This window comes from Neovison vison, chromosome 6 (assembly GCF_020171115.1).
Source record: "Neovison vison isolate M4711 chromosome 6, ASM_NN_V1, whole genome shotgun sequence".
NCBI classification, from domain to species: Eukaryota; Metazoa; Chordata; class Mammalia; order Carnivora; family Mustelidae; genus Neogale; species Neogale vison.
Genome location: NC_058096.1, coordinates 154,697,075 through 154,707,905, shown reverse-complemented (window position 1 = coordinate 154,707,905; position 10,831 = coordinate 154,697,075). Strand labels below are relative to the sequence as shown.

General features: G+C 48.1%; 1 protein-coding gene across 4 annotated transcripts in view; it reads left to right on the top strand.

Moving 5' to 3' along the window:
• The first annotated feature begins 1,080 nt into the window (after window positions 1–1,080).
• OSBPL10 (oxysterol binding protein like 10) overlaps window positions 1,081–10,831 on the top strand; it is a 309,890-nt gene continuing 300,139 nt past the window's right edge. For all 4 annotated transcript variants that reach the window (XM_044252621.1, XM_044252620.1, XM_044252619.1 and 1 more), the window contains exon 1: window positions 1,081–1,425. In XM_044252621.1, coding sequence (XP_044108556.1) covers window positions 1,145–1,425 — 281 coding nt within the window. In that variant the 5' untranslated portion in view covers window positions 1,081–1,144. The remainder of the gene's footprint in view (window positions 1,426–10,831) is intronic.

Here is a 10,831-nt window from a genome sequence, read left to right as displayed (position 1 = left end):
CAATTTTAGATTTAGAGACCTAGTTGCAGCAGCTCGGCGTGTGTTGGGGTGGGGGGTGCAGGGAAGAAGTTACAGCCAGCAGAGAACACATCGCTGTGATTGTAAATCTGTTACGTTCCTTTACCTTTAGCGCACTCTAACCCGTTTTAGGGTCTCTGGTTCCCAAGGTTAGGTGTTTATGGTAACACGGCTCCCTAGGTTTGACTTGCCAGATTTATGGGTCCATCACGGTGGGGATTAAGGTGAGGCGAGTGAGCCACCCAGAGCACTCAGCGTAAGGAGGCACTGGCAGGAACCCAAGTTCTCTGGCCCCACTTCAGTCAGGGCCCTGGTATCCATGATGCATTTACTATAACTCTGCAGCGTGAAAACGCTGGGCGCTGAGCTCACCTGCCAGAAAGAAATTTCGACCTGCCCTCCCTCCCCTCCCCGACAGGCAGGAGAACCTGGAGGCCGTTGCCGCCCTGTGACTTTACTCGGCCTGTGAGGCTCACTGCCAGGTTACCGTGTACGTGTATCTGGCCCAGGCTCGGTGCGGAAGGCAGAGAGAGGGACTGTGCGTGTGTGCCTGTGTCAGGCCGGGCGGGTCCATATCCGGGTGGACCGGGTGGGTGGGGCCGCCCCTCCCTCCAGGTCCCGAGGTGGGTTGGGGGTGGGGAGGAACGCGCGGAGATTCCCTGTCGCCCCTTCGGATCCGAGAGGGGGCGGCAGAAGGAACGCGAGGGTGACGGGGCGTGCCCACCCTGCGGCTGGGGGTCCGGCAGCGCCCCCCGTCCCCGGGACCGAACGGCCGCGGGGACTCGAAAGAAGAGGAAGAGGAACCCGAGGAGGGCTCGCCGAACCGGCCACCCGCTCCGAACTTGCCGGGGAAACTAGTGCGGAGGGAGGGGCCGGGGCCGGGGCCGCGGCGGGAGGAGGGGCGGCCGCAGCTGCATCCAGCCCCGTTGGCTTCCTTCCCAGCTTTCCTTCGCCTCCTCCTCTTCCTCCTGTATGAGTCAGGCATTTCCCGGGGATTTGGAGCAGCCACGCGCGGCCCGGGCGCCGGGAGCTGTAGCAGCAGCCGCCGCCGCCGCCGCCGCGCCAGGAGCTCCAGCGCCGGGGCCGCCACCGCGGCGGGCACCCGCGTTCCCGGCGCGCACGGACCATGGAGAGGGCGGCCCAAGGCGCAGACGGCGGCGGGGGCAGCAACAGCAGCAGCCGCAGCAGCAGCCGCGCCACCTCGGCGGGCTCCTCGCCCTCCTGCTCCCTGGCCGGCCGGGGGGTCTCCAGCCGGTCTGCGGTAGCGGGGTTCGGCGGCGGGGGCAGCCGGAGCAGCCCGGGCTCGGTGGCCGCTAGTCCGTCCGGAGGAGGTGGCCGCAGGAGGGAGCCGGCGCTCGAGGGCGTGCTCAGCAAATACACCAACCTCCTCCAGGGCTGGCAGAACAGGTAACGCGCCCGCCGCCCGCGCCACCGCGCGCCCCTCCCCGCGCGCCGCTCTCCGTGTCTGTGTGTGTGTGCGTGCGCGACTGTGCCACCGGCCGAGCGGGAGCCTCCTCGGCGGGGGCTCTTCCTGCGCCCCGGCTCCTTTCCAGGTGCGGCGCCGGGTGTGGGGCATGCTGTGACCCCACCCCAGCACCGCAGTGGCGGGGAAGGGGGGGCGAGAGCCCCGGTTTTCTTCTGCACCGGCACCTGCGGGGACTGGAGTGGCGGGAGGAGCCCGCTGGTCCCAGGGCCCTGCCTGCTAGCGGTTTCCCCGCACTCCTGAAGAATGGCTGAGGAAGGGAGGCGGGGGTGGGGGGGTGTCGTGCTTTGTGCCTGACTGTAAAAGCTTTAATACAGCTGGTCCCATCAGAACAATACTCTCTGTAATATAGTTCCTTTACAACTTTAGTGTTTAAAAACACCACCACCACCGACAAAACCTTCCACTTATTCGGCGCTTTCCAGAGCGCGTGCTACCTCCTGCCCCGTCGGAGGCTTGAGACCTCCAATCTCTGCAACAGAAGTTTAGTTTAGTTTTTTAAATTTAAACAACCTCTCCCCTTTGGAAATGAACAGTTTGCTATTTAAATTGTTATTCCCTCCCCCGCTTTAGGTGCCCTTTGAAGTTCTTTGCTCACTCACTCACCCTCACAGTTGGGAAACCTAGTTATGGCCAGGCGGAAGGATGGGGATGTCTAGGGAAGGGGCTCCCAGCGCACTTGTATTGGTGAAAATATGTGGGGCTCAATAGAGAGGATAGTGAGGAAGACTTGGATGGAGCAGGTGTGGTGCTGCCACTTACAGTTCTTTCTTTCTTTCTTTCTCTCTCTCTCTTTCTTTCTTTCTTTTTTAATACTTTGTTTTACAAAAACAAGCCAGAGGGAGATACAAACGTCCATGCAAGAGGAATGGGGATTTTTGGAGAGTTTGTTGATTAGATCTTTTGTTCTGCTCTTAATAGCCCTTGGATCTTAGGACTTGGGGTTCTTAAAAGGATGCTTGTGGAGTTTGAACCTCACCCTGGAGACTCTTGCTTCTCTCTGCTGATTATACTAGATTCCTTGGTGCTCTCTCCCTGCAGATGGATTGGAAACGTTCAGATTGCTTCCAGCTGAAACTTTGATCAGGCAGTTATTTACAGGAAACTCAACTAGGAGGAAGATGACTCCCTAAGTATGGACACTGAGTTGTTTCTGTATAGATACTAGAGACAGAGAACTTTCTGAGTCACCTGGGTTTCCTCGGAGATCTGCTACTGTGTCAGTGGAAGTTGCACTGTAACTTTTGAATCCTTTTATTTCTCAAAATAGACCTGCTGTGTGCTGTTGCCTCTCCTTTTCCTCCTTCAGTTTTTGAAAGCTGAAAAAGAACAGGTAGAGTGTGTAGGATGAGGGAGACATGAGATGACTAAATCTGATTTCAGTTCTTGGTAATCATGCCGTGTTGGTGACAGCGTCTGTTTTGTGTGTTGGGCAGTCACTTTAAGTGCTCTTGCTCTCTCTCTCTCTCTCTTTTACAAGTAGCTTAGGAGGCCAACAGAGATTTTACCCTGGATTACAGTTGTTTCACTTGGGGACGTATTTTACCTGCAATGCATATTAAAGGATTTGCTCTTTGCTGTGGATTTAGGAGGAATTGGAGTCACTCATGCTTTTGTATAATTTTAAATCCACTGGGGTATTTAGGTTGTGCCAGATTGGGAAGAGGCAAAACTGATGATAATAATAGTAGGAATAATAATAGCGATGTGATTGCAGGCTGTGTAGGTGAAATGTGCTGCATACACTGGTGAGGTCTTATATTTGTTGAGTTTGTTTACTGTGGTCTATAGCTGCCAGTGTTTCTTCTTAACCCCAGTACACTCATGATTTTCTCAGTAACCACTGACTCCCAGAGCATTGTCTCTTTCTAATGGTTAATGTCTCAGTGGCCAGGTCTCTGTTCCCCACATCCGCGTTCTCTGAACTGTGGCCGAGGGTCCATTAGTGGTCTGGAGAGGATTTGTGATGATTCAGTGATTGCACATTTTTTTCCTTCTCAAGGAGAGATTTGGAACAGTGAAAAGGAAAAGAGAAAAGGAGAAAGAATACATTCACTTGTTCATGAGTTTGTTTATTCAGAGACTAAATTTATTGAGGACCTACTATGTGCTAGGCACCGTTCTAAGGGCTGGAGCTCTTCTACTTGATCTTAGCCAAAAGGCCAAGAAGTGCTGAGCTGGAGCTATTCCAGTGTGCAGAATGGACAGGCGTCTTCCCTTGAAGTAGTGCAGGGCATGCAGATTAAGAGGAAGGAGTCCAGAGCTCCCTAGTCTAGGGGAATGCCTTGGTACAAACAGTGGGGTGACCTGATGCAAATTACCTTCGCTTTTGGACCTCATGATATATTCTTTTGGCAGTACTTTTTAAGTTGCCTACAGTTCATGACAAATCTCCAGCCAGAAGTTCTTAGCTAGCATGTATTAACAGACTGCGCCCTTCACCAGTTTCCAGAACGTGGTACCTATCACCCGAGAGCAGTTTTTACTCAAGTGTCCTCTTGCAGGACCTCACGTTGCTACAGAGTGTATATTCTAACACTCAGTGTCATTTTCTGCCACCATTCACTGGTAGCGTGCTTGGCCCTGTAGCCACTCCCCCAGGAAGGCAATTTGGGGCAGAGCATAAACAAGGTGATGGGTAGAGAGGCTCCAGGAGAGAAGGCTACACGTGGTGGGACATGCTCAAGTCAGAGAGTACATCCAGAGCACTTGGGCTCACACCCATGGGCTGAGGGAGTGTGAAATAGATCAGAGCTTGGTGAAAAGGTACACTGAGGAGACTCTATAATCATTACAGCTAAGGGAAAATATTTCCGGTATCACAGTAAGGTGTAGTTCTATAAGATGGTGTTAAAGAGGGAATGCATCCAAACAGATGAACAAAACAACCGCAGAAGTGGCAGGTGCTATGAAGATGAAAAAAATACAGTTGGCCTTGAACAACCAAGGGGTTAAGGGGACCTAACCCTGTACAGTCGAATATCCTATATAACTTTCAACTTCCCCAGAACTTACTGTCAGCCGAAAGCCATACCAATATCATAAACAGTTGATGAACACATGTTTTGACTGTTATGTGTCTTATATATTACAATAAAGTAAGCTAGGGAAAAGAAAATGTTATTAAGGAAATTATAAGGAAGAGAAAATAAACTTACGGTACAGCTGTATTTATGTAAAAAAAAAAAATCTGTGTATTCCTGGACCTGCACAGTTCAAACCCCCCTTGTTCAAGGGTCAACTGTATTTAAAAAATGATGAGAAATAAGTATTTGTGGAAATGATTTGTGTGGATCTAGTATCTTTACTGCTACTCATGTTTTAATCTAGAGAACTATCTGTTCACTCCTGTTTTGGTTTTCATAGGGAGTGAAGCAGAGGGAGAGTGAACCCCAAGAGCTAGGAGAGGCAGGCCAGTTTCAGGTCACACGGTGCTCTGTAGGCCAGGGGAAGAATTCGAGGCTGTGTTCTGGTGGTCCAGAAGGATTTTAGGCAGAGAGATGACACATTTGGATTTGTGATTTAAAAAGTTCACTCCAGGGGTGTTTGGGTGGCTCAGTCGGTTAGGCATCTGCCTTCGACTCAAACTCAGATTGTGATCCCAGGGTCTTGGGATGGAGGCTCGTGTCCAGCTCAGACTGCTTCTCCCTCTCCCTCTGCCTGCTGCTCCCCTCTGCTTGTGCTCTGTCTCTCCATCAAATAAATGAATAAAATCTTAAAAAAAAAAAAAAGAAGTTCTCTCTGGGTACTATGTGGAGATGAGGTTTTCAAAGGGTCAGTCAGATAGGGACGCAAGGGACCACTGACGAGCTCCTCGCCGGGGTCTAAACAGAGGATACCAATGGCTTGCCCTTGGGGGACAGGGGAAGTGGAGGAACAGTACATTTTTGGGGTAGGAAGGCTAGAAATTGCTGATGGGTTGGATGAGGAGGTGAGAGAGAGAGGGGAGCCAGGGAGAACTTTTGAGTTTGGAGCTCTGAGGGACTTGGGATGTTGAGGTGTTCTTTATAGAGATGAGGGTCACAGGGGAGGATAGGGGACAACCAGGAGTTCCCTTTGGGCTATGTTCAGTTTGAGATGTCTACACCTAGTGAGAAATTGGCTATATGAACTCTAATTTGCCCTAAGGCTAATTTTAGTCTCACCCGAGAGAACTATTTTGGGTTTGCTCATAACAATAGGTGTTTGAGAAAGTAATTTCTAATTGGATCTAAAAGGTGGTATTTAAATACTTGAGGATCCTTATTGCCATTCAGTTTTTATTATCTAGAGAAAAGAAGATATTACAAATATGAAACCCACCTCCTGTGTGTGTGTGTGTGTGTGTGTGAGAGAGAGAGAGAGAGAGAGAGAGTGGGGTTGTAAGAACTCTAAAGTATTAAAAGGCAAGGGGTGCCCTGGCTGACTCTATCGGTTAAGCATCTGAGTCTCGATTTCGGCTCAGATCATGATCTCAGGGTCGGGAGATCGAACCCCACATTCTCAGCAAGGAGCCTGCTCGAGACTCCCCACCCCTCCCGCCTTCCTTGTGCACCCTCTCTCTCTCAAATACATAAATAAATCTTTAAAAAATATTAAAAGGCAAGTCTTGAATAGAATAAGTAAGGTAGTATGAGCAAAATAACACCTCGGGCCAGCAGTAGACATTTATTTAGAACATTAGGGGAGTGTGGACCCTGGGGCCAAACCCTGACGTCAGTATTTAGCACACGTGTCACCTTAGGCCAGTTCCTTAATTGCTCTGGGGTTCTGTTTTCTCATCTCTTAAATGGAGAAAAGATGTTACTCTTCTCATTAGTTCAGTGTGAAGATTACGTGAGGATACTGGTCTGTCAGTGGCTGAGAACAGTGCATAGCAAGATCTGGAGAACTGGAGGCTGATATTGGATCTTCAGTTGTCCCTCTTAAATGGATCCTTTCTGGTCCATAAAGTTCTTGGTTTATTTTCTGTATGCTGTGGTTACCCTGGGACTCCATTAGCATAATTATCCCAGAGTTCTTTGGCGAGCATATGAGGATTTGGTTTTGAAGGCATCATTTTAAAACGTGGAACCCAGCAAACATTTGCATCACTACGGCAAGCGACTTCCTCCCCTCCTCCAGCCTCAGATCCCGGTCTCCCTTCCCTGCTCTATTTTTCTCCATAATCACCACCGTCTGACACGCTCCATATTTTATTCTGGTCTCTGCACGGGATGTAAGCTCCCTGAGGACAGAGAATAATTTGCTTTATTCACTGCTGTATCCCCAGTGTCTACAACAGAGTCTGGCATGTAATAAGGGTTCAGTTCAAATAACTAAGAGACTGAATGAATGACAGAGAGGAGGTTAAACCAGAGTTTACTTGTGTTTCAGCCGGTGTTAGCTACTGTTGTTGTAATTCTTGGTTCTCTGCCTGCTTTTATGGCCTTGTGGACTCCCAGAGTTCATAGGTCTTCTCATTTGCTCTGCTGTCTGCAAACTTTGGGTTTTATCTTCCGGGTCAGCAAGTCTGACTTACCTTGTGACACGCCCGCCCTGACTTAGGGCCCACCACTGCTCACCTAGTGTGGGCCTTTAGTGGCCAAATATCCAGGGCTTGGTTTTGACCCGATCTGTATTAATGACATGCTTTGAGAATGCAGTGTTTAGCCTCTGGTCACGATTTTCCAGGGTTTTGGGGCTACTTGGCTCATTTAGAAAAGTTGAGGGGGCATAGATTAACTTTTAAAACCACTCTGAATTAAAATAAATGCTTTTTGAGTACTCTGCAAATTTTAGAGGCAGTTGGTGATACCAGAGTTGAAAAATCGCGACTCTGGGTTTTATGTTCTTGCCCACATGTACTTAGAAAGTATTCACACATCTTGCTGTCTGGATTGCCAGATTGCTGTGAGCCTGTGTACTCAAATCCTTTAGGGACGCTGGATTACTTCACGGACAGTGATAATAAAGGGGTGGTTGCCTAGGTTACACAAGAGCATATAACGTGATTTATTCACTTATGGTTTACAATATTTATTGAGGATTTGCCTGAGTTAACCCCTCCCTATGGGATGCGCTCTTCCTCTCCCTTTTGAAAATTGTGTGTATCTGAGGAGATATACGCCAAATGGTGACCATGGGTTTCCTTTGTTGGTGGGTGGTGGGTGATACTATTTCTCCTTTTCTTCCCCATTATTATTTTTTTTCCCTGAGGTGAACTTGCATCCATTCTGCAGTCTGAAAATTACAGAGGGGGAAAAATTTTCACCTATCTCTGAGTGACTAGTTTTTGAGAGTAAGGTTGAAGTTTAACATACATTCAGAAGAGTACACAAACTTCTAAGTGTACAGAGTTCCATGGATTTTTGTAAATGGGACATACCCAGATCAAGAACCAGCAGCCAGCCCCTTCCCGCCTCCCTTCCAGTCCTTTCCCCCACCGGGCCTCCACTGTTGACTTGCAGCACCTTGCATGAGCTAGGCCTCTTCTTGACCTTCTTATCATACGGCATGTGATCTTTTGTGCCAGGCACCTCACTCTTAACATGCTTGTAAGCCCCGCCATGTTGCTGTGTATAATTGTAGTCTGTGTCCACTGCCGTTTGGAATTCCACCGTGTGGATATACTAAATGCACTGACATTGACCATGGATTGACCTCTTCCTGGGTTTTCCCTGCAAATAACACTGCTGTGTGGTTTGGAGAACATATGTATGCATTTCTCTGAGTGTATACCTAGGAGTGAGATCTTGTGTGACAGTGTTTGCAAGTGTCCAGCTTCTTAGAGGCTGCCAGAGGGTTTTACAAAGTAGTTGTGTCTGTTAACATTCCCACCAGAAGTGTATGAGGGTTCCAGGGGCTCCTCATCCTCAACCACACTTGATAGTGTCTCTTCTTGTTTTAGCCAGTCTGTTGGGTGGGTGGTGGCATCTGATTATGGTTTTAATTCCTTGACGACTAATGAAGTTTAACATCTTTTTGTGTGCCTTCTGGCCATTTGGATTTCACATTTCATGAGGTGCTGTGTAAATCCTTGACCATATATATACTGGGGTGTCTGCCTTTTTCATATTGACTTGGGAAAGTTTTTTATATATTCCAGATATGAGTTTGTTGATGGGTATATGTACACGGGCAAGTGGGTACCGCATAGAGAGAGCAGATATCTTCACTTGTGGTTTGTTTTGTCATCTCTTTGCCATGTTTATCTTGATAAACACAAATTTTAAATTTTAATATAGTCACATTTAAAATTTTTTTCCTGGGGTGCCTGGGTGGCTCAGTCAGTTAAGCATCTGCCTTTGGCTCAGGTCATGATCCCAGGGTCCTGGGATTGAGCCCCTTGTTGTGCTCCCTGCTCAGCGGGGAGCCTGCTTTCCTTCCCCCTCTGCTCCTCCTCTCTGCTCGAGTTCCCACTTTCTCTCTCTATAATAAATAAATAAAATCATAAAAAAATAAAATTTTTTTCCTTTATGATTAGTTCTTTTTGAGTCCTGTTTAGGAAATCTTTGCCTAATCCACAGTCTTGAGGCTGTTCTCTGATGTATTCTTTCAAGGGGAAAAAAAAAAACCCTTTTATTAATTTGAATATTTCTTAAAAGTTTGGATTGATATTGGAGGAGTGTGGACACCTGGCAGAAACAATCCTGGACTTAAGGCTCCCAACCTGTATTAGTTTCATATGGCTGTTGTAACAAATGACAACAAATGTGGAGGCTCCCAACAACAGACATTTATTTTCTCACAGCTCTGGAGGCCAGAAGTCTGAAGTTAGTTCCACTGGGCCAAAATCAAGGTCTTGGCAGGCCCACGCTTTCACCAGATACTGCAAGGGACTATTAATTTCTTGCTTCCTCCAGCTTCTGGTGGTTGTCGGCATTCCTTGGCTCATAAGGCCTCATTCCAGGTTCTGCCTCTGTCTGTGCATTGCCCTCTCCTCTCTGTGTGTCAGGTCTCCCTCTTCCTCCCTCTTGGAAGGACTCCTGTGACTGCATTTAGGGCCCACCCAGATCATCCAGGATAATCTCCCCATTTAAAAATCCTTCCTTGAATCATGGGTGCCATAAGCACTATAAGGGAACACTCGCAGTTTCCAGGGATTAGGACGTGGACGTCGTGGGGGTCAGGTTTGCCATGTACAGCCTCCACAGAGTCGTAATTCTGAGGAAGTTCTGAAGCTCTCTTGTCTCCCTTCCCCATCCACCTTTCCCACCCTTCCCTGGTTGCCACGGTGACAGCCGTCTCTGTCCTGAAAGGGTTGCTGTCATGACTGAAGTTGGCTGGTCAGGAAGGGTTGGTGGATTCATTCATCTCTGTCTGTTAGACAGACCCTGTGGGCAAATGCAAGGTAGGCATTATTGTGAAGGAAACTCTTTCTAATGCCAGGGAGCAAACCCAATTGGCTTTCATGGGCAAATGAGACTTTCTCTGGGCTTTCTGTAAATACCATTGAGTAATCACCTTGGAAGTAAGTATACATGTAATAATCTGTGTCTTCCATTTTGTCATCTGAATGACTCATTAGCCTGAGGACTTTTGTTTTTTAAAAGTATAATTAAATACAGTAAAAGACCCGGGTCTCAGGTGTTCTGTTTGATGAATTTTGACAACTGTACCATGTAAGCGCTGCTTCAGAAAGTACAGAACATTCTCTGATCCACTCCCCCTGGCCCCAATTTCCCTGTGCTCCTTGCCAGTCAGCTCTCCTTCCCCTGCAATCTGTTTCTGATTTTTATTGCCATGAATTAGTTTGGTCCGTTCTTGGGTTTCATACAGAGGGACCCATACAGGATATTCTTTTTGGAGTCTGGTTTATTTCGGTCAGCCTGATGTTCTGAGATTTCTCCATGATGCGTATCTATCAGTAGATTATAATTTTGTTGTTGTCGTTGTCGTCGAGTAATCTGACATTCTGGGGTTATACCACAGTTTATCCGTTCTCTTGTAGGGGGGCATTTGGGCTGTTTCCCATTTTTGACTATTACCAATAAAACTGTTGTATGTTGTAAGCCTTTGTGTGGACACGTGCTTTTATTTCTCTTGGGTGAATTTCCTAGAGAAGGGAATTGCAGGGTCATAGGATGGGGCATGGAGAAACTCCCAGAGTGTTCTCCAGAGAGGCTGAAGCATTTCCCACTCCACCAGCCCTGTCGGAACGAATGGGTTGCTTTGCATTCCAGCCAGCTTCTGAGAGGGCCACCTGTGGGAGCACAGGGTAATGAAGTGGTTAGACCTCCTTGCCATTCCAGGGTAGCCTCTTCTTTTTTTTGGCGAGGTGACCTTGGACAAATCACTTAGCTCTTCTAGCCCTGGCTTGCTCATCTGTGCAATGACCGTAACCTTGTAGTGCCTTTGTGAGGCTGTCAC